We start from the raw sequence: 24,909 nt of genomic DNA, 5'->3' as shown, positions 1-24,909 counted from the left end.
TCATTAATTATTTCTTTTATTATTTCTTATTATTTTATTTATTAATTTCAGTATTTCTCTTAACAAGATTTGCTAAAATATTCTTGAGATTTTATAGAGGAGTTGATTTTTCCTCATTTTTTGTAACTAATGAAGGTTTAAACTTACATAACTTCAACATAATATAAAATCAATCATTCTTTTTATAGGTCACTAGATCTACATGCTGTTTAATGAGAAAACTTTTCAAATACTATGTTACATAAACATTTTTTATCTTTTTCATTACTTTGAGATAGATTTAGATGTGTTTCTTATTGTTTGAAGAGTACGTTCTAAATCAAGATTATGTTGTGTTGTCATATTATATTTTGTTTACTGATATTTATATTTCTTTACTATTATGATCTTGAACTATATTTTAATGAGAAAGATTTTGATGGCTTATTAAGTTGTATTCTGATACTGGTAGCAGAATAGTTTCTATGAGTGAAATTGCACAAAAATTGCAAGTTTTCTTTTGTTTTATTTAATTATTTCTATATTATTTTTGTGTTTTATAAAAAAATGAAGAATAAGGAGTTATTTCAAATTGTAAATATTGCCTTTATCTGCGCCTATTTTTCTCATTTTACAGGATTAATCATGATTGGTAAAACTTTGTCGACTAATTTTACAGAATGGACTCATTTTAACTAAATATAGGAATTAGCAAGATTGAAATCTAAGCTCTGTATTTTCTGTCTGCACTTGAAATATTTAATAATGATGATCATTATTAAATATTTCAGCCTTCTTTACAAAAAAAATTATTTATTTGCTCAGTATTTGTTTATAGTAATATGAAATAACTAAAAGTTGAACTTGTTCCTTTTTTGATGGAAAATTATGTAATTTACACGCTTAGGATGTGTTTTAGCCAAGCATTTTAGTGGATAATTTAAAGATTTGAAACATTTTTTTTTAGAAATCTTCTTTCTCATTTCAGTCTACTCTTCTTTGTTATCGGTTTTTCTTTTAATTATTTGCTTAGGAAGAATCTTCTTAATTAAAACTTTTAAGTGACAAAGCAGACAGGGTTTTTTTTTAGATTTAAATAACCTACAAACTTTTTTAATATTTCAAACTGAGTTTCATCTTGTGAGAATAGTTCTTCATGACTGATTCATTTTGTTAAAAAGTTTTCAAGGGACAGAAATTAAAATAGAATTTTAAACAATTTTTGTATGTAACATTTTTTTTTTTTAATTTTGACTATGGGTTCCTTTCCTGGTTTTCAGACAAGAACTGTTTCCTGGAGAAACACCAGATAAATCAGGTTTCTAACATTATAATGCAATAAATGATATCAGTTGATACATTTTCTGATCTAGTTAGTTATATTTATTTATTTATTTTCTCAAGTCACTGTAGGTACTAATTCCAATTCCAGTTATTGGTGTTGATGAGGAATGATTTCTGCAGGATGTGAAAAATTTCTAGCATAACTGGGATTTGAATATAAACATTTTTTCACAAAAGACAGTAATGTATGGTACCTCTGTACCATATATGTTAAAAGACCCAATAATGGTAATGAAATAAATTTATTGATCGACTTCTAAGGAATTCTTTTTGTTTTTTTAGAAATTAATAGGTTGGACACAAATTTTAGATTTAAATATTGATTTTGGCTGATTATTGCTTAGTTTTTGTATGCGCTTACTTTAATTTTTTTTTTTTTTAAATGTTCTTAAGAGTATTTGCTTTGTACTATTATTCGAATAGAAAACAAACTCATAATGATATTTTTTTCAAGTTAAAGAAGTCCATTATTTTGGAACCTGTTCACAAAATTTTGTAAATCTTCTTAGTAGTAGGTCTTTATAACTTAACACGGAATATACCATCCAGTTTTCAAGTTTCCACGTACAAGGATATAAGAGACATGTTCTTTGAGTTTTGAACAATAATTTTAAACAAAAAAATTCTGCTTAGGTTTTGTATTAGTAAAGAATTTTGGAGTTATAAATATATTTTTAACCTGTAGTCTATTTCCATGAAGTTTGGTTATTAGTTACAAATTTTGTATAATTTTTTAATCCTGTATTATGCTAAAACTCATTATTGTTGTTCATGTTTAAATAATTTAGAATCAATTGTTCTATTATTTTAGGAAATGATGAAGATGGATCTGTTGGTGAAGATGAGAATCTCGATGAAGGTTTTTCACTCGAACAAAGATTTCCTTCACTTGAACAGCAAGCTGAAGATTCCGATTCAAATAGTCCTGGTTACCGTGGTGTGACAGTTCTTGAAATTATTGCTCAAAGGTAAGTAGATTTTGTCTGTTTTATCTGAATCTTTAATTTGGTTTTCATGGATGAAAGAAAGCATTTGAACAGGTTTTTTATTAACAAATTTTACTGCTAGTAAAGTGTTTGTGTTTCTCGACTCATGATATTTCTTTTCGAAAGTCTTTGGGGAATTCTCTTTTATCAGATCTAATTGTACCACAAGCCCCAGTTTTATTGCCATGTAAAAACTGAAAAAGTTTAGGGCTTGTGTGACAGTTATCACAAAATAAATTATGGCCCTTATTCAAATATGCCAATAAACTATAAATATGGCTAACAAACTTGAGATTACAGACCAAGAAATATCAAGTTCTATGACATTACAATTTCTGTTTCTGCTCCAGTGTATATGATAAAATCTAGCATTACCCAATTTTAACGTTGCAAAGCATAATTATTTTAACCTCAAAAGGTGTCTTTTTGAGGGGATATACAGTTTGAAAATTAATCTCCTCTTTCATAACATCAAGAACTCATCAAAACATAAATCCCTGAAAGGGAAGACAAAAATTAAAATTTTTGTCACTAGTGGTCTTGAAAAATCTTATTTTACAGTCTCTCATTTGGAGCATTACATGAATCACTGATATGCAGTGTTTTCAAAAGCATAAAAAACCAGTCTGTGTTCATAACTTTACCAAAAAAGGAGAGTTTTAGTATTTTAGTAGTTGACCAATAGTTTTTCAGTCTTTTTTTTTTATGTGCAACATCAAAGAGAACTGGCCTAAAAATGTAAACATTTCATTTACTGTTGTAGTTTTCCATTCCTTTTTTTTACATTCTCCAAAGTAATAACATTACTGTCCACAAAATATTTATAATATTTATTAGCCTCATTAATGATAAAGTCCATTAGAATCTTATCAGAAATTAGAAAAATATAGCCTAGTTCAGGAGCATCTTCTGACATTTGAAGGTTAGGATTTATACAAGAATCACAGTTACTAAAAGTGTGTAATCTGTAAAGTTTTTATCATTTCACCTTTTATATTCATCATTATCTTTTTCTTTTTTCGACATTTTGTGGGCTTACTTACAGTTTTACTGGGTCCAGGCTGTGGTGAAGCATTGAGTCCTTTTTCCCTGAATCTTCAATGTCTGATTCAGGATTAGATACAGAATTATTTCATCATAACGAAAAAATGATTTAGCCATTACAACACAAAGCACTAACTATATGTGAATTACATAAACAAACAACCAATTAACCTGGTTATCTCTTGGATAGCAAGGTGATACGATTCAAGAAAGAACAAAAACACAGCCTTTTGAATATGTTTTCATTTGTAAATAGAAAAAAGTACCTTAAATTAATAACAGAGTACATTACTAGTATTAACAAAATGAATGTTCATGTATGAGCATAGTAAATAAGATCTCAATGTACCGGTATGTACGTCACCATGTACATTTGGGCGCCAACGTACTAGAATGTTTGTAGGGTTTAGAAGGTTAAGAATTAATGTTTTTATTTCTAATAGTAATTATTTAACCAGTTTGTTGAAATAAACTTTTTCAACAACTTGATAGAAAAAATTGTGAAGTTTCATATTAAGGGTAAAAAATGTATGTTGATCCTTTTATTTTTTCACAATTTTTTCTACATTTACTTTAAATGTACATTTTACTTTATTTAAATTTGTACATTTACTTTAAATGTACATGGAACATATATAAAGAATCCTTTTTTGAAAGTTTAGAAGCGAACTCTGGGCTTTATCCAATAGGCACTTCAACTACTGAGAAGTCTGGAGACTGCTCAGCAAGGATGGGAAACAGAATCCACAGATTGGCTACAGACGATCTCCTTACAAGATGTACTGGTTCTCTGCAGATCTTGGCATTTTCAATACTGAGAACCTAGCAGGGTCAAACCCTCATCCACCCAATCGATGATGAAGAGGGGATCATGATTAAGGGAAAGAAATTATGAGAAAGGATGATTCCTAGATAGATCAAGATAGATCTGTGTACTTTATCAAGATTCAGAAAAGTGGAAACTGTATGTGAGAGGTGCTTAGTAAATTTAAAGTGTTGTTTAACTAACTGTCAAATATATAGTAAAGAAAAATTTTATGAACTGATAGGCAGTATAAAAAAGTATGCTATTAATATGTAAAAAAAAATCTCATTAAAAGGTTTGTGGGACTACTGTTGTTCAGCTACAGAATTCTGTTATAAAATGTATCACAGCTACCTGTGTTTATGAACATCTCTGTTTTAACTTAAAGTTACTATTAGTATGTCATGTAATCCATATCTCTGATAAGAATTGGATTCAGAATTCTGCAGGTTTGGCAGTCTGTAATGTTAATGATTAAAACCCTTGGACTTATGATGTATTATTATTGAAGTTGAATTATAAATGAAACTTCAAATAAAAGTAATATATTTTTATTCATGTAGTTAAGTAATTTTCCCTTCATTTGACATAATTTATATTAATCCAAACAATATATTTTAAAGGATATATTTAATTTAGATAAGGCTGGTAGAGACACTAATAATAATATTTTCATTATCACATGTCCACACTGTTTCAAGTTAGTTAATCTAAAAGTTGGGTGAATTGACAAACAAGAAATCTGTTAATTTTATTGAGCACTGGAATATTTCTTTATATATTTTGTTTTAATTGATAAAAAATAAGTTTCAGTGTATACTTATTCTGTTTACCTACCACTTTGTAGTATATTTTACTTCGTGTGTGGTAATCTTATATGCCAAATACCTGTTTTATTTAGATTTTATACTACCTTTATTACTGGAAATTAAATATACCATTATGCAAGTGTTTTGTGTTTTGACATACAGAACGCATATCTTTAGACATATAAATACTAAATTCCTTTTATTGAGTCAGTAGTATTTGACTGACATCTGGTGGAGAAGCATCAGTTAATCCATGATTTCTTTTTTTCTTTTCTTTTTTTTACTGTTAATTAGTGTTTATATTCTCTTATGGTTAAAATGTTCAAGAAATGTTCACAAAACAAATACTCCGGACAATTTGTCATGTCTATTTATTAATTAATCTAATCAAATTTCATTCTGATTACAGGTTTCCAGAACTGCGATTATCACCAGAGATCTCATTAAGAGGAGTGGTCGGTATTACTGGTGAACCCGGCAACCATTCTGATTACTCAGGTCATTCTAGAGTTTCTGCATACGATAATGTTTCGAATAATAATTTAAATAATAATATTAATAATAGTAGATCTTGTCATAATGGTTCCTCGGTACACTCACAAATCAGCGATAATGATGATACACAGGTAATTTACGTGAGGTGTTTTCGTTTATTGTAATAAATTAATTTGTATAAGTTCATTTTAATTTTAAAATATCTTTCTTTAATATAAAATTGTACTTCTTATTAATCATACACATTCAACAAAAACATTTAACATTCCTCTCTGTTACTAGTGCTTTCTGCAACATCTATTTCTCTCATCCTCTCTATTGATAGTATATTTATGTATGTGCATGTGTGTATGCTTAAAAAGATACATTATCTTTATTTGTTATAATGTGTTTGTTAACGATATCAAAGTGATGATTAATTAACCAAAAATTACCAAATAGGAAAGAAAGGACAAAGTAATAATATACATAAAAAAGTTTCTAAAATAAAATAACCAGCTTGAACATCAAAGATTGTTACAAAAAAATGTACAATGTTGAATATATCTGACTATAAGTATATTATAGTTTATTTCGTACTTAGGAGTGTATACTTTTTTCAGTCACCCTTAATACTTAAGAGAAAAACGTTATAGCAAAACATCCTTTTCTCCACCTAAGGACAGGTTGTGCAACTTGTAGTTTCTTTGGTGGATGCTTATAATTTTCATGAAAATTTTAACATGCATACCATGTATCTGTAATTCACCCTCTTGGTTTTTTTATTCAAATGTTTTTGAAAAATTAATCTGTTAAAAGTAACAAACGTACTGTATATAAGTTTTAATATTATTCGCATAAGTTGTATGTCTCTGAATATTTTTTATAATTTTTATATATTTTATGATATTTCTAAACTTAGAAGATGAAAATAAACTGTATCCTCATCCTTCTATTATATTAAAAAAGTTGTTAAATCCTGTTCGAAGAGATAAAATTTTATTTCACATGAAGATGTGATAAAAAGTTATAAAAACAAAGTAATAAAATTCAAACTGGTTCTCACCATTAACTTCAAAATGGGTAATTCTTTTACAAAAACAAAAAAATTAGTAATAATGATAAATGATATATTTTAATAAAAAGTAAGTTTTTACATTTAAATTAATTTTTTATGTTATTTGTGAAACAGTAGAAAAGAGTGATGTAAATCTGTAATATTTAGCTGGACATTGACCATTGGATTTTTTTTTGTTGTTGACTGCTGTGTTAAAATAATCTAAAAACGTGCAGTAAATATTGTATAACAGTTAATTATTTTATACGATCCCTTATCTATTTTATTTACAAAAAGGAAGTTAACTTTCTGTCTAATTACTCATTAAGTTTTTTGTGTAATACTTAATGCAGTGAGATTTTTTTTAAATTATATATTTTTTCAAACATGTTAATTATTATTACTTTACAATACTTGGTACAAGGGGTATTAATGTAACCTCCTCTGTAGGCAAACTGAATGAATGGTTAATAATATATAGAATAGAATGAGTTATGGATTGCAAAAAGGAGAGTTGTTCTAGTTCAGGTAGAACCTGCCCCGATAAAATTTTTTGTTTAATATTGCTATCACAAAAATTTACTGCTTATGGAAAATTTATTTATAAACTGTGTATATCTATTTGAGGAAAGCATATAGCTATCCGTGTAAACAACTATGAAAACTATAAAGGAATGTTCATTCCTTCATCAGTACTCCTGGTATTAGTTCCTCATGCATGAGTGTCTTTAAAGCAGTTATATAAACACAAAGAGTGCAATGAAACAAGATCAAATATGTCAGGAGGAATTTTTTGTAAATAAAGACCTGAGAGAGATATGCTGCATAACCCTGTCATTGTTCGAAATTTGTGTGAATAGAGCTCTGAATAAGTGTAGATGAAAGTGTAAGGTGGCAGGAGTAGATTTAGATGGTGAGCATGTATATAGATTATTTGCTAAAAGACGAGGTGATAATAGCAGAGGACGAGGATGATTTCATCTGCAGGAAATTGAAAGAAGAGTATGAGAATAGAGTTTGAAAATAAACATAACCAAGATAAGAGTGTATAATGGAGGTTGGAAGACAATGCAAATTTAAAAAATGTAAGATTAACTTATCAAATGTATTACAGGTATCATTACAGGTCAGGGTCATGCTGACATCTGATACAGAGAAAACTGCTATTAGATGGCTTAATTCAGTACTTTGACAGTATCAAAAAGAATTTAAAAAATGTATATGTACATTATTGATAGAGAATATTTTTACATATAAGTTAAAAGTTTGGACTCTTGAGAAATTAAAACGGAATTGAGTGGTGACAGATATGATGTTTTGGAACAGATGTCAGAAGACATATAGACTGTATAAGTAATCAAAGTGCAAAAGCTCTGATGGGAATATGTACATCTTTGGAACAAACTCTAGGAAGAAACAACTTCTTGTGGTATGCACTTATGAAAATGTGAGAAGAGAGTTTGTCACATAAAGTTTGGAAATTGAGCCTAAAAAAAAGAGAAAGGCCAAGAGCGGAATGGTGAAGTAAAAGAAGGAATCAAAAGATAATTAAATGATCATATGATGGATAAATATCATTTGAGGTCAGGATGCAAACCAAAGTTAAAAACACTACTGTTGGTAGATTTTCTTTCCTTATGAGGTTATGAAAGACCAAATTTCAATGAGAAATTCTCTCTCAAAAACAATTTTTTTTAAATTTATTTAGAGTATCAGGATTGAAAAAACTCCAGGATCAAAATTAAATATAATTGAGATAAAATTTTAATTCTGTAATCATTGAAAACCATGTACCTTTCCACAGTTTTTTATCACTCTTTTTTTCAGTAGAATCACATAACTAAGAATTTATTTTTTTTTTCAAATATTAATGGAAATATGTATGATTCCAAAATGATAAATTGATGAAAATAAAAAGTAAAGCAAAAACTACTATGTGCATATGTGAATACTCAATGGCAAAGTCAAAACAAATGTACTTCTGTAAATTGCATATACTAGTATTTGATGTAGTGCTTATGAACCTCTGATTCCATAATATTATTTTTTTATTCACTGTCTAAGTACTTGTAATGTTGTAAAGCAACTGAAAATTCTTTCAAAAAATTACATTATTGACTAATAAAGTAAATCCATATTTTTGTTTATACTAAACTGAGAATAGTAATAAAACATCAAATTTACTACTGGGAATTTAATTTATTGAGGTTATTAATAAATGGCTGATTCCTTTTTCTTTTATTCTAAACTTTTTTCCTTTTAGAATAATTTTATAGTTGTTAAATATAGGTTGCACAAAATGTCATATATTATATTGTATATTTAAAAAACCAATTATGTTTGTTACGTAAAAATATTTTAACTAGTTATATTGTTGAAATAATAATTAGTATGATTTCTAATTTCACCGCTGTAATTATAAATTACAATAATTTAGAAAACCATGTTTATGTTAATATTTTACTTTTTTGTTTGTTAGATGATAAATCGGATAAACCTTTGTAATGTTCATTAAAATTATTATCTCCTGTACCTTATGTAATGTAGGAAGTATGAAATATATCTTATCTCAACACATTTTACGAAAATATGTTTTTACTAACATATTTTGCCAATACATTATCATTGTTTTGATAGTTACACCCACAGACTTCTATTATTGTTGTTACATTTTTTTTAAAACCGAACATCTCATTTGTTTATTATATTTAGTTCTCCTTTATGTTTATTTTTCAGACGATATTTTCTGAACCATGGGACAGTTCTCGATGGGAACATCTTATCGTAAAACGAGAAGATTCAACTCAAACTCAAAAAGTCGAAGAACGAACCACCACAACTATGTCAAGATCAAAAAGTTTCAAAGATCGACTTGACCCCTTGCTCTGTAAGTGTTTTCATTGTTTTAAATTAAATTAATTCTTTGTGTGTGTGTGTGCGTGCATACGTGCATGTCTTATAATTAATAATTTTATTTATTTATTATTAAAAATTATTGCTCAGTATTATAATAATAATGTTACTTCTTATTGTTTTGCTTTATAAGTAAATTAATTTTGATGTAGATTTTTGAAAGTCGAGTATCTATTAATATTTATTTACAGTGGCTAGTGTTTATTGTGACATTCACTCTTAATACTTTACTATTCGCATTAAAAACATTCCCAACTGCCTGACTAGCAATTATTACAAAATTGTTATTGCTTATTTTTTATATTAATTATGTGGAAATTTTATTTACTTTTGCTTCAGTTCTGTTATTTTTAATTATAGTATAAATGTATGTAGCTTACTGCGGTGTTAATAATAATTACATAAATCTTTGATTTGTACTTTATATTTTCATATTTAGTTGTAAGTTCCATTTTATTATTATTAGAGGCCACAATTTTAGTAATAAAATTTACTGAAAAATTGGTATAATTGTCTTAATATGGGCTAGTTTATTTCTTACGTAAAATGCATGATTTCTTTAAAATGTTTTATTACACTTTTCAAAAAAAAAAAAAGATTTAGCTGAAGTTTGTTACTGTAAGCATACTGTTTAAATAAATAATAATGGAACTAAAGTAGTCCTCTCACTGGCTCTTCATTTGAATTTAAATCAGTATGTTATCATAGTAGGTTATGTTCTAATTACATCTTCGACTAAATTATTCACTTCAGTTTATTAGCTTATTAAAGAATACAGCTGAAGTTTGAGTAATTTTTTAAGTGTTTCAGTTAACCTGAAATAATTGCTATGTCTATTTGATCATGATAATTTCCCTGTACTGTGGATGACTATCCACATTGTTAGTGTATCTGGGACAAATTCGTTCTCTCCACCAGCATCAATTATTAAAATGTGTTTTCCTTTATGTATTTTCTATTCTAAACTTTCTTTTGAAGATCTATCCTGGTTTTTTGCAAGCAATGTAAACAGTACACATAATTTTCTGTTATCAATTTCCTTTCGTGTATTTTTGTAAGATTTATAAGATTTGTAATTTTTTCTTGTATATCTGACTTTTCCACTAAAACAGATTGATTGTTTTGACTTTTTCCACCTGAATCGTAGTTCTTTCAAGATTATTCTAATGCTTTTTTCACTTCCCTGAAATACAAATTTTTCCTGAATACCGGTAATGAAATTCTGCTATAAGAATATCATAAAAAAAATTCTTCATGCACATTGGTTTAAATTGTCCAAACCAGTTACCAGTTGCACTCTACTTTGTATTTTATTTGGTGTTAAAAAAGATAGAATATTCTGTTCTTTGGAATTTGTAGACTTTTTTTTAATGTAGACTGCAATTCTCTCTTGATTTTTGTGATACTCTGTAGCGTATCGATACTTGTCGTATTGATACTCTGGTAGCTTAGGTTGTTTCTAGTGCTTTAGCCACCAGAATAATTAAACATCGGTTATATCAGCCTCTCCTTTCATAAACTTATACATGGTTTACTGTTACACCATTCTTGAATATTTAAAACATAACTTCCAAGTTTTAATTTAAAAACAGGATTTTCCATCAGAAAATAATATTAGAAATCTTAATTGAAGACTAAAAACTAAGTGTTGTTTTTGCACAAATTAAAAACATTCTTGAGTAGTTCTATGGAAGAAGACTTTTCATTTCTGACGCCTGCACTATTTATGTTTGATTAATGAGAAGACCCTACACACAAACATCAAGTTTCAACTCTCTCGCCACTGTGATTCACTGCATAAAAGCATATGAAAAATGCATTAATACAAAGTTAACAGTGTTGTCTGTTGTTAAATTAAATTGAGCTCCAACCAATCTTCATCAAATTTTCACATGTATAACTTCAGATACACTACTATAGCATATCTAAAGTTCAATGAACTTAATCGTGCAGTTTTGGGGATTTTTTGCCATAAAATTAAAAAATTTGTTGGAACGATTTGTTGAATCAAATTTTTTAAAAATATAACTTAAGAATTCTCAATAATCTTCATTAGGTTCTCACATCCACAACTTCAGATACACTACTACAGCATATCTAAATTTCATTGAAATTGATTCAGTAGTTTTGGAGATCTTTGAGCCACAAATTTTATGAAGTAAATTTGATTTTACACCGCAATCCCACCTTGTCACCAGAAGCAATACTACACTTTTCTTCAAAAAGCGGGTAAAAAAAATTCCATTAAACATAAAACAAAATAAAGTGATATAGATCATGTAGTTAGTTGCTAAAACTAGAACAAATTTATAAAATTTAGTAAACTATTTCATTTTAATAGCGAATGTAATTGAACAATGAACATGTAACAACCAAGAAAAAATTGATATTTAAAGTAGTTCTGATTAAGCATTTATTATAACTCCTTGTTTCATCTTAATTATGAGGCCTAAAGTACACCTCTGTAATTGCAGCACAACATTAAATACATAATTAATTTTATTTAAGATACAGTAATTACTCTTAATAGGTAAATAGTTCTTTTATTATTATTCTGTTTAATAATATTATGTAGGGATGCAGTTGTATATAATATTTAAAATGTATTATTAAATTTAATAAAATAATTAATCTATGTATATATATATATATATATATAGGATGATTACAAATTGCACGGTAATCTCCTGAGAGATTGTTGTGCAATTTGGAATCACCTGTGTATAAAATTATTCATTTATAAACTCTGGCTTTGAGCTAACTTATTTACCATTATGTTTTGAATTAGTCATTCATTGCTATTAGAGTAGATTTGTTTGTCAATCCCTGCCACAACTTTCCGTTTCTAATAGAACTCCAGAGTTATGCCATTATTTTACTTAGATTTTCTAACATATACATTTATTATTGCCTTTCAATTGTATTAAAGAACATTTTAGCATTTATACACTTTGAATCTTCAAATTTTTTTTTTTTTTTTTTATGAAAATTTTCATCAATTTAACGGCTGATTTTGAAATTTTTTTATTTAAACAAATGAATCATGTCTTTTTTGTTTAACATTTTGTAAGTGCAAATAAAAAATAAAATCAAAAATATAATTTACAAATCATTTATTGTGTACATTTCTCCTCATAATATATATACTTTGAAGGGGTATATCTGGTATATTATTTTTTTTAGTTTGCTGGCTATAATTATTTTGCAAAAATTTATTTGAAAAATTTTGTAATTCTGGATATAGCGGTTGAAGTTTTAATAACTGTGCAGTTAAAAAAATTGTAAAGGTTATGTTGATTTCATTTCAAGAAATTATATTAACTAGCAGTTGGATTATTGTCTGTTTTGCATTTTAACTAATTGTTTCATATTAATTATTTTATTGTAATTATTATTTAATAAATAAAAATCAGTAAAAACATTATTTTATTAAATGTTGATAAACTAACTAGACTTTGGAGTAATTAATTTTATTTTGGTATGAATCTTTTTCTTTTGAAAGTTTGCTTACTAGTTTCTTGCCTTTGTTTTATTGGCCATTTTAACTTTTTCTTTTGATATGAATTATATATTTTCTGAAATATTTAATTTCAGTTTAGTGTGCATTTTTACATATAAATTTTATTCAGTAAAACATATTTTTTATTTATAAAACTACTCATACTTTGCACTTTGTTGAAATAATACAGTGTGTTAGAAAGAGGGTGTGTGTGTATGTGAGTGTATATATATATATATATATGAACGTATCTGTTTTATTTATTTAAAATTTATTAAATTCTTAGTGTTAGATGATTAATGATAAGTCTAGTTAACATTTTATTTTAACACGTATTTAGGTCACAGGTGTCGGAAATACAAATATTTGTCCTATATATAAAGCAAATTGATGATTAATCATGTCCTGTTCAGTTGAATTTCTGCTTTTTTTAGATTTACAATATCAGCTACCACCTTGCTCTTACAAACTGATATTTTCACTGTAAAACTTGCAATACTGTATGGATATGAAGTGTAGACATTTTATTTTATTTCTTTGCATATTTGTTTAAATAGATGTGCAGATTTTAAAAAAAAATACTGGTACTATTCATATTGTTTTTGTATTTGATCTGTGCATCATTGGTTCTACTCCATTAATTAGTCTGTACGTTCCATAGATTCATTATTTTAGTTTTATTATTTTTTCTGGTTTCAAGGTAAACCTGAATTTTTTTTGTACTCGTTTAACACAAATATTTTTCAACTAATGCCTTCAAAATTGGTATTATATTTTGTAACAATTTTATTTTTACGTTTTATAATCATTCATCTTTTTTGTTTATTAATTTTTTCTTTGTAAAAAAAGGAACTGCTCTGATTAAAGTTTTTGTAGAGATTTGCTTGTTTCTATAAGGCAAATTTAGGAGCTGCTCCTTTTTTAGGATATATGTTTTAGCGCACGAAGTATTTCTCTGTGTAATAGTAATCTCTATCATATATGATTATTTGGATCTTAATAAAATAATTTCATTTGCTTAAGATTAAAAATCATTGCCTATCAAAAGTTGATGTGTAACTGACATTTAGAGTGAGATCACATATCATGTTTATTAGAGATTGTTTTTTTGTTGCAATCCTTTAATGGGAGTGTTGGGTGTTAATAATACATTTAATTTCTGAGAGGTACGAATTGACCATGATTATTTAAATGTAGTATTAATTTTAAAATACTTGTGCATATCTTTTGATATTTTTCACTCGTAGAATGTAATATAGGTCTAATGTATTTATTTGTTTAGTGCAAAAATGTTTAATTGATGGATTTTCATGGGAGTATTATAATTTGTATTAATATATTTACCGTTCGCAGTTTATGTAATTTTTTAAATTTACAATTGGAAGTATTATTTTAATATTCAATAATAGAATTCTGTGTTCTTGATAATTGTGCATCATAATATTTATTGTCAAAAATAAAAAAAATTAAACCTTGAAATTTCATTAAATTAGTTACTCCTCCAATAACTTAACTTCTTAAGTGCTGTGATTTCATTTAATTTAGTTTCATTCTCTATTTAAAGATATTTTAACTGTCCTGTTTTATTAAATAATTGTAAAATGAGTTATTATAATTAATGTATATATTACTCATAATGATTGGTATATTAAGATTGTAGACATTTCATGTTTAATTATTTATTTATTTTTTTAAATAAATTCTTTGATTATTAACATTTTAATTATTAATTTGATGAAATGTGATGTATTCATTATCTAGTAATTAGCTTATTTTATTATTTATTCATAATCATTACTTTATTTCTTTAATTAAATAGAAAAATTGTATTAATTTTTTAAGCCTATTAAAAAGTGTTTCATGGAAAAGTTATAGACAAATAAAAATAAATGTTTATAATGTAACGTAATTGTTGTTTTGCCTTAATTGTGTTGTTAGATGTGCAAATCTTGATATATTCTTTTTTTTTGTAAAAAAATATTCAAACTGTTAGTTTTTAAATGGCAAACTAAACCACATTTAATAAATATAATGTTTTCAAAACTCAGTTGATAATGTTTTCATTTACCTAGTCTTGGGATCATCTTCAGTGACAGGTGAGTTACTGAAAATGATGGAAACATGGTATTATCCTCCTGATGTCAGTTGATGTTATTACTGATGATTTTTTTGTTTTTTGAGCTTCAGCACATATTTAGGATGTTATCTTATATTTTACACACACACATACATATATGCACACATACCCACACACATACACTATAAAGTGTGATGTAGTGTGTGTATAATCACTTTCTCATATCACTTTAGTGTGTTGTTGAAAAAACTTATAGTTTAAGGAGTGGATCTGAATACACTATAATATATGAAATATATTATTTTATAATGGTATGACACTTAAACAGTGCAATTCAAATCTGACTGTTTTTATCACATTTTAAATAGATATTGAAAAAAAACTCTTGCAATTGCATCAGATTAGAACAGCACTTCCAGTCACTAAAAATTACTGTAAGATATTGAAAAATGTATGTATGATGGTTCAGTTTGTTGTTTAAGAAATTATTCTTTACAATAATTTTCACTTCCAATCGTCATGGACAAAAGCATAGAAAAATATAAAAACAAGCGAAAATCATTATAATTATTTCTATAGTAGTTTATTTTATTTAGGTAATTTTTATTAACAAAACACTAATTAAAAACTCATATCTTTGTTTATTGTTTCATAATGTGTTTGTCCTGTGATAACTTTTATTTTGTTGAATTAATTTCAATGAATACTTGCGTTACCTTTTCTAATACATTGGAAGGAAAACATATGGGAAATATTTTCCATGTGGTTTGACAATCATATTTGAAACTACAATCAGTAAGTCATCATTTTTTTCAATTTTTTTCACTATTCTTTTCTCTTCAGTATTCTTGTAATAAAAACTTTTCATGGATGTATAAAAAATAATTAAATGAAATAATGGTGAAGATATATGATAACAAGAAAATATAATTATTTGTGCCTCTTAAATTTATTATTTGAGTATGTGTGAGTTCTTTAGTTTACAAGGCAATTTGTAAATGTAGTAAGTTATTTGTTAGTGTTGGACAAGTAGGTTGTTAAAATGAAGAAAGATTCTTACCATGGATAAACCTCATATTAGAGTACCTGGTTAGTTTTATAATATCATTGATTATATGGCAATTCAACACATCTAGTAAAAGATGAAGAATTAATTATTACAGAAGTTTAGAAAGTAGAAACCATATTATTTCTAATGACTGGAAATGTTTACATAGATTTTGTATAGTGTTTTTACAGTTAAGTATTGTTATCAGTTTTGAAAATAACAGTTTTTTGCACAAATATCTGATTATAATTTAAATAGTCCTGCTTAAAATTTACTTTAAACCATATTTTCATATAATCCTCATATTTATTCATTTTAAAAATAGTCTTAACAAATTTTTAGTTTTTGCATGATTATTTTAAAATGATATTTTTGACCGATTGAAGTGAGGTCCTACTTTAACTAAAGCTTTTAGTTTTTCACTTGCTTCTGTTGTGTTTGTGATGGAGTTATAGTTGAACACATTTCCTAATTATTTTAAACTTACGAAGTAAGATTTCTTGCTGTTATACAGAGCAACATATATCAGCAGGTTTTCATTCCAAAATAGTGGCCAATATTTTTTTTTAGATGGAAGGAAGGACAGGAGCATTAGAGCATGTAGTTTGTCCTCAATTCCTTTCACAACATTAACCTTAACCCTATTGTACATCCATCTTTGGGCAGTGTTCAGTGCTCACATCTCAACTAATTAGGTAGAATTGTTTCTAGCTTCAGTCATTGTGCTGTAATGTTGGTATTGTTAATGTATTTCCACTACCATAACTACCATTGCTCCCTTTTGCTAGTCCCTCACTATTCCTTCCCTGTACATTCACTATCCCTGTTTTCTAAATATATCTTAGTCATTTAGTCAACATCAATTTTAGTTTTTTTTTTTTCAATGGATAACTGTTAAATGCTTCACTCATTCACATTTTACTCTTGTCTCTAACAAGGGCAGGTAGTTAGCTTACAATGGAATTTATTGATGCTCTTATGCACATTACTAGGAGGGGAACTCCCTAGTTTAAATCCAAAATGGCAGCTTTCAGCTTGCTCCAGTTTAGAGTAAACTCCATTTAAAGATTTTTGAGTAGTTTAAGAGTAGCTTATTGGTACGTGTTCAGTCATGAAAATTTGTATAACTGAACCACTCATTTAAATTCCATTTAAAGATTTTTGAATGATTCAGTTGAAGATGTAAAAATTTTAGTGACTGAAGATGAAGTACAAATAAGCTACTTATTAACTTGGAAATGGGGCCAAGTTGAAAGCTATCATTTTAAATTCAAAGTAGTGTGCAGAATGTTAGGAGCTACCCTCCTAACACCCTGCAAAAGGACACTGATAAACTCCATTTTAAGTTGGCACCTGTCCTTGGTAAGCTTAATCTTTTTATCTGTTTTCCTAGAAATTTTATTATAGAATTCAATTTGTTAAATTTAATATAAAATAAATAAGGTCTGTTGTTCACAGAACTAATTGTAAAAAATTTAAACTATTCATCTTATATAAAGAAGTTGCAGAGTCCTGTAATATGCATAGCAGTATATATACGTGCATATATGAGGTTAATTTTTTTATGGAAGAATGCTGTGGTGGTGTTCTGGCATTTGAAAAGTAATGTATGTAATTTTATAAAACAAGTTAATTTAAAGTGATCAGTTTAAAAATTTGAATATTATTGTAGCTTATGCCAAATTTGTTAATTAAGTAAAACGAATTAATATTTGTTTTTCTTATTGTTTGAACATTAGTTATGCAAAATCATACAAATACACTTGATAGGTTCTGAGTCAAACCATAACCTAATAATCCTCAAGCTTTGTTTTCTTCCACACAATTGGTTTTTGTTTTCATTAACTCATTTATTGGTTCTTTATATAGTAAGGATTATAAATGATGATAATTAATAGATGTGGTTTTTATTAATAATAAAGGTACAGTAATGTTTTGATATTTCAAATTTTTTGACTAATACCACTATATTTATCTATTTGTAGTTTTATATAATTTTCTTTTCAAATACTTCAATTTAATATCCCATATTGGTATTTATTGAAATATTAGGTTCTTAATTTACAAAAAACTATTCTTTCTACTGGTTTGATTTTTCTATGTATCCAGTATCGCTCTCAGGTGAGTCATTAGCTATTTTTTAAAAACCATTTTAGATTTACAATTTTACAAAGGTTTTACCTAAATACATTTTACCCTCTTATTGTAGTTGATGATAATTTTTACTCTGACTCAGTTTTTCTTCTTACATCATATGTTTATGTAGATTAATTACTTTTCACACTGTATTGCAAGCAGATCTTTCTTCTTAGTACAGGTGTTAGGTTTTTATGATTCATTTCTAATTTTGTTTTGTTTGTTTGTTTGTTTGTTTTTAACATAATACCACTTTTTTCTGTAATTCAGTAATATTTTATTAATTAATTGCAAAAATATTTTAAAATTTATAAACATAACATCTAGTTTAGTGTAGAATGTTTTTTTTTAATAAAGTGGTACGTGTTTATAATTAAATCCTGATTTTTAAAATTTTTCTTTGCCGATGCTTTTATGCCTGTTTTCTTTGCTTATTCAGCAGAAATATAACCAAACTGCTGATCCTTGAGCCCATTTGATCTTAAAATTACTGTGGCATTTATGGAGTGCTGTTTACTATCCGTTCTGTCCTACTGGACTCTATGTTCACTTATATGTTCAAAATTTCTCATTTCTCATAATTTGATCAGCAAATCAACAAAAAAGTTTTTGTTTATTACCTTTAAAAATCACCTATAATATTCATTAGTTTCTATGCTGTGGAGTTACTATTACTAAGTTATAATATTTAAACAAATCAAAAAATGCATCTCTTACCTCTTTTCAGATAATACTAATATTATGAAGACAAATTTGTCTTCATAAACACTGTACTAATGTTTCTGCAGACAATTTTTTTCTGAAAATCATAAAATTTACAAATTTTGTTTATGATTTGTTGTGCAAATTTCTAATATGCACGCAAGTGGCATTTTACAAGGCATACAATCTATTATGGCCTGACAGTTCATGGACCTAAACAAAATTGTGGGAACACTCTTTGTATGAATAAAGAATAAAATTACCTGTAGACTCCAAGAGGTACTAGTAATCTCTACTAGATTGTATTAGGTAGCTGGAAAATTCCAAAAAGTCTTACAAATCGCTTAGAAAACTAATATGTCATTCTAAAGACCTGTTATCTTTTGTCTCATTCAGAGAAAAAAAACTGAAAAGAATATATACAAAAGCAGATTTGTTTTACTTCAGGATTCATCAATAATTGATATTTATTATATATTTGGAGTTCAGCCTTCATCCAGAAACTGTTTACAGTATACAAAAAATAATTTTGAACCTTTAATTTAGAGGAAAAAATTACTTGCCTTCCTGTTTCTCCTATGAAGTAAAGTTTTATTTAAATATATTGATTTGTTCATCTTCCTCACTTCTTAGCAAAATTATGATAGGCAATTAATGTTGTGTAATTATTAGTCCAGCATAGCAGAATGTGTAAATTGAAAAATCAGTAAAAATGTTAAATTCAGAATTTTTCATGATTTTATAATTTGAACTGGACAGAAAAAGAGCTTTTAAGTTAATTTTCTATCAGATACTGTAGTTTTTTTTTTGTATAAATAGAATAATTTAAAAATAATCCAAAAGAAAAAGGTTTAATTTCCAGAAGGAAAAAGAATGTAGGATTCATCTCATGTTAGAAATAGGTAGCTCATCACCATAAGACTCCATACTGTAAATTAAAGATGAGACAGGCTATGAAATTTTAAATTTGTACAAAAACATAATGAAGCTATTTAAAATTAACCAGGTTGCTAGAACCAAAATTAAATTTTAAAAAGTTGTGTGGCCTTTTCATATCTTGTAAACGTAGTGTAGGAAATTAAAAAAAAATTGCCATTTCCTATTATTATCAAGAAGATTACAAAGGATTACATAACTTTCTTGGCTTTGTCTTTGATAAATAAAGTATTATTTCATATAGATCCTGGATTTTAAATATTTATGACTGTTATTTTTATTTAAAATCTATAAAATAAATTATGAAATACAAATAGAAATCAATTTTTGAAAACGAATTTAGTAAATCATTTTAGAAATTTGTTTCTACAGAAGGTTTCTAGTGGTCTGACAATATTTCACCACGTGGCAGAGGGCACCACCAAATGTACAATGTTTACGTTATGTAAAAATTAATAACCCGTTATATGTTTTCCTTTTACTTTTCCAGATGAACTTATTTTGATAAATAAAATAATAAAGTAAAATTTATTAAATTAATTAAATAATTTATTAAATTTATCAATTAAAGTAAATTGATAAAAGCTTATAAAATAAGACTGCATAAATATGAAAAAAAAAAGTTACGTCATCTACGGTGTTTATGTGGGATTAAAAACTTAAAGTTCTTTGTGTAATGAATCATATCCTACAACTCAATTTTTATCATAAAAAGATTATTTTTCTAGAAAAACAGTACAGATATGTTTAAAAAATAATCATTTAAATTTATTTATTTTTTAGAATATTTTAAAATACCTTTGTACATTAATTTTTATTGCCTTTAATTCTTATCTATGAATAAAAAAGAAAGATCTATAATTCATTGAACTGTGAGAAAACTTAAAAAAATAGAATATTATCGTTTTAAATTTGATTAAATATTGAGATTTGTTAGAATAAATTAATGATTTTTTTTTATTAACATTTTATTGAAAAGATATTACCAAAATATACTTAAATTTAAACATTTGACCCATTTGTATTGATTTATTGTTTTATGTTTAAAATAAAAATTAAAATTGTGTATGAGTTTAGTTACAGCAGAATTCTTAAGTAATGGCTATCATTAATTTACAAATGATGATTTGGTTTTTAATAGACTATTTTAATTTGGCATCAGTGAATTCATGGTCGTTTTAGGACAAATGTCATAGCTTGCCTAAGAATTTACTTTTATGTAATATTTTTGTGTGAAAGTTGTTTTACTTCACCTTTGTTATTTCTGTAATATATAAAATTGGATATTTAATGCACGGTTAGCTAATATTAGCCATTATTTTACATTATTGTATATTTGTTTATTTTTATTGATAATGTTTGAATGTAGTTAAACATTATAATTTTTTAGTAAGCAGGTTATTTCTGTTTGTATATATGTTATAAGCAAAGTGTACTGTTACTAAAAAAAAATAATTATATAGCTGTTAAGATCTCTTAATATTTACGATCGTGTTGTATTTTATGAAAATAATAATTTTCTTCATAATGATGTTAAACAAATTTCTATTTGAAATTTATTTTTAGATGAAATTAATGAAAAACTTACAATTAATTATACAACTAGAAAGTAAAGTAAAGAACTCTACTTAACGCTTTCTTTTGTGTCCTGATCTTTTGACCTCTATTTCTTTTTGTAACTTTTCATACATGTATTTGAAAAAGGTTAAACTATTATTTTTCTTATCTGTATATTCTTATTTTATAAAAGAAAAGAAGTAATTTCATTTTAGTTTATTAAAATTATAATTATTGAGGTGGATAATAGCAGGAAGATGCAGGGGAAATGGTATGTGATAAGAGAAGATGAGGTATCAGGAGCCATGCATATGAAAAAGTTTGAATGTAGGTTATTCTGTTTGTTATGTAACTTACCAAAATGGATCTAGGCAACCTGATATAAGTTGCAAGTCATTCCTGAAAACAATATGAAGATGATGAAGAATAACAAACACTCTGTGCCAGATTCTCAAGGAAAATTGAGGAGTGAAGTGATTTCCAGTTGTCTTCTTTGCTGACCCAAATAAATTGTTGTATATCACCACACCAAGCCCGTTGAAATGCAGATGATAGCCTAGCAGGTGACGCCTTCATTCTATACGCAATAGACAACAGGGTATCTGTGTAGTGAATATCATTACTTTCAGAGTAAGTAACTCTGATTAGTACATCTTATACCTCAGATACATGCATCATATCCATTAAAAAAAATGATTATACACTCACTGTAAAGCATAAACATCATTGGCCTATTGAAAATGCAAAATTTTGAAGTTTCTTTTTGCTTAATATTGCTCGAATTCATTTTTCACTATCATATATTTCAGTTGAGAACTGTTCGTATAACCAAGTAAGGGATTCCTACACCAAAGACTCTTCGGACGGATGAAGTGTTGCATGAAAAAACTGATTATGAAATTGCATCAATAATTTGTAAATAACCACAAAAATTAATGTAATACAGTAATTTCAGTAAACAATAAGGACTGCAGCTTGTTATTAAATGAATTGACATTTGGTATAGCAAATGTCAAGAATTGACAGTTGCCAATTCTTGAGCTTGTTATAATGAAAATGCACATTGAAACTAGGTTTTTATAACGATACAAGCTGTGAATTCTCATATGCGAATGTTATAAATTAGTGCTGTTGTATTTGTGAAGGATTGTCTACAAAATGATGATCACTGGTAATCGGCTGTTATGTGACATTTACTTATTACTAATGTACATAATACAGACTTCTAAAAAATATTCTTTGCTATATGATCTTACAAAAGATTATGTAATTCTACATAGACTATTAACATATTAAATGTAGTTTAGTTGAACAAGAGGTAATTTTTATCTCTTAATGCTTAGTAAAATTTATGATATAGCTTTAGGAATAAAGTATGCATAACATTTTTATATTCTAATGTATTCACAGTATAGTGTGATAAAAATACAAAAGGCACAGTAAATTAAGCTAACATAAATTATAAAAATATAATAGAAACAATAAGTATTACATAAAAGTTATTACATATAAAGAACAGAAAGTTAGAGTTATACATTATTTTTTCAACATATGAAGATATGCTAAGAATTAGTATCGCAGAACTAATAAATAAAAAAAATTGTGTAATTAAAAATAAATAAAAAACAATTTAGAATAATCCACTGATATTTTATTTTATAAAGGTCAATGATCTTTAAAAATAATGGTTAATTGATAATTTTGTGAACATAAAATTTCAAGGATTTTTTACCAGATGTTGATAAACACGGTAAAAGTAAGCAATACTAGTTATGGTGATCACTATGTATTGCAATGAAAGAATAAAGAAAAATGACTAAGCAGATGATTTCTTTTTTCTATTTTTTAATTGGCATTTACAAACATGTTACTTGCATCATGCTTTTTCAGTGATAATCACATGAGGTAGAACGTGAAAAAAATGTGTTTTTGTTGAAAAAATTGTTTAACATTAAGAATGGAATATTTTTCTTTTATAAAAACAAGTGGTAATATTTTTTCATGTTATTTATTAACTTGTATTATTAATTTAAATAATTCCAATATTGTACCTTAACTAAATGTATAAGTTTAAGTGATGAGTTCACGATCGCTACTTTGCTATGTTTATTAGCCACATTAAATGTCGGTAAATTCAAGGAAATTTCACTTAACATTATTTAAACTTGTTTACATACAAGAAGTGCTTTATTAAAAATGGTTTTGGTTGCTGTTATTTTGTATTCTGAAATTCGTATCTTCTAATTTTTCAGAGTCTACTCCTTAAGATTTTCTAGGTGTTGTAGATTCGTAAGGTTGTAAAAGATATGTTTTATCATTTAATGCAAGACCCATTATTATTTTTTAAATTTGGTACATTAATATTTACATAAAAATGCACCATTTTTATAGATAGAGTTTTTGTAGTTGTTGGTCAAACTTAAGAGATTGATTCAAGACATCAAAATAAAAAAAAATGTTCTTAGAACTAATACTCTTACTTAATTTTACCTAATTTACTATCTTATTTAATTTTTCCTTTATCTGCCTATTTGTAATTTTTCAATAAAAATTTATATCCTATGAACAAATGTCAGAGATGTTTTAATGAAATTTGGTGTACATGTACCAAATGTTTTCTACAAAATTAATAAGCATGAAAATTTTACCTTAGAAAATTCTAAAATGGCTGTAAGATCTGTTAATCATTGATAACTCCTAAATATTAGTTTTAACACTTTATGTTTAATTAGATAAAATGTTTAGTGTTTTTATTATTATAAAAAGTTGTTCCTTATTTGTTCAAATTGAAAGATAAACAGCTGAGATGAGGCTGAAATTGTAAAGTAGATAGTAAAGATTATGCATAAAACAGGCAGTTATGTAGTGGCATAATTGTCACTGCATAATTTTTGCTCTCTACTTTAACAATTTCAGCCAAATCATTGCCGTTTATCAAACTATTTGAACAAATGTGGTATAATTTTGTTTAAAATGAAATTCTTAATATTTTATCGAATAAAGAATTAATATTTATGGAGTTATTAATGATTAATAAATTTTAATAGTTACCATTTTGGAATTTTTTAACTTATGCATTTTGTAATAATTTTTTTCTGATATAAAGTTCATCAAATTTCATTAAAATATCTCATCAGTTCTTAAGGTAAAAATTTTTATTTAAAAAATACAAATTGGGTTGACAGAGAGAAAATGAAACTAGGTTGGGCATTTGCACACATGAAACTTTTTTTTTTGTTTTTTTGATGTCCTGAAATCCTGTTTATATATATAGATATAGATATATATTTATATTTTTGTTTGTTTAAATATAGTTAAGCTTTTACAAAAGAAAAATTATTAATTTTTTAAATAATACAAACAAATACCTCTTTGCTGAACAGTTATTTTAGATAAATATAAAAACTAGAAGAGATTCAAAAATTATTTTCAAAAAGAATTTATTTAATTTTTAAAGGTTACTTAGTTTTTAAACTATTGTCATCAGTAGATAATATAAAAGTAGTATAAAAAAAAGTAAAATCCATGATAAACTTATAAGTA

General features: G+C 26.3%; 1 protein-coding gene across 6 annotated transcripts in view; it reads left to right on the top strand.

The window, feature by feature from the left end:
* The window catches only part of LOC142331610 (protein sprint-like), a 747,263-nt gene that overhangs the window by 644,796 nt on the left and 77,558 nt on the right, over positions 1-24,909 (top strand). For all 6 annotated transcript variants that reach the window (XM_075377633.1, XM_075377634.1, XM_075377632.1 and 3 more), the window contains 3 exons: positions 2,135-2,291; positions 5,377-5,593; positions 9,235-9,385. In XM_075377633.1, coding sequence (XP_075233748.1) covers positions 2,135-2,291; positions 5,377-5,593; positions 9,235-9,385 — 525 coding nt within the window. The remainder of the gene's footprint in view (positions 1-2,134; positions 2,292-5,376; positions 5,594-9,234; positions 9,386-24,909) is intronic.

Source organism: Lycorma delicatula, chromosome 10 (genome assembly GCF_047948215.1).
Source record: "Lycorma delicatula isolate Av1 chromosome 10, ASM4794821v1, whole genome shotgun sequence".
In the NCBI taxonomy this organism is placed as follows: domain Eukaryota; kingdom Metazoa; phylum Arthropoda; class Insecta; order Hemiptera; family Fulgoridae; genus Lycorma; species Lycorma delicatula.
Note: the sequence above shows the minus strand (reverse complement) of the source record. Positions and strands in the feature narration are given on the sequence as shown.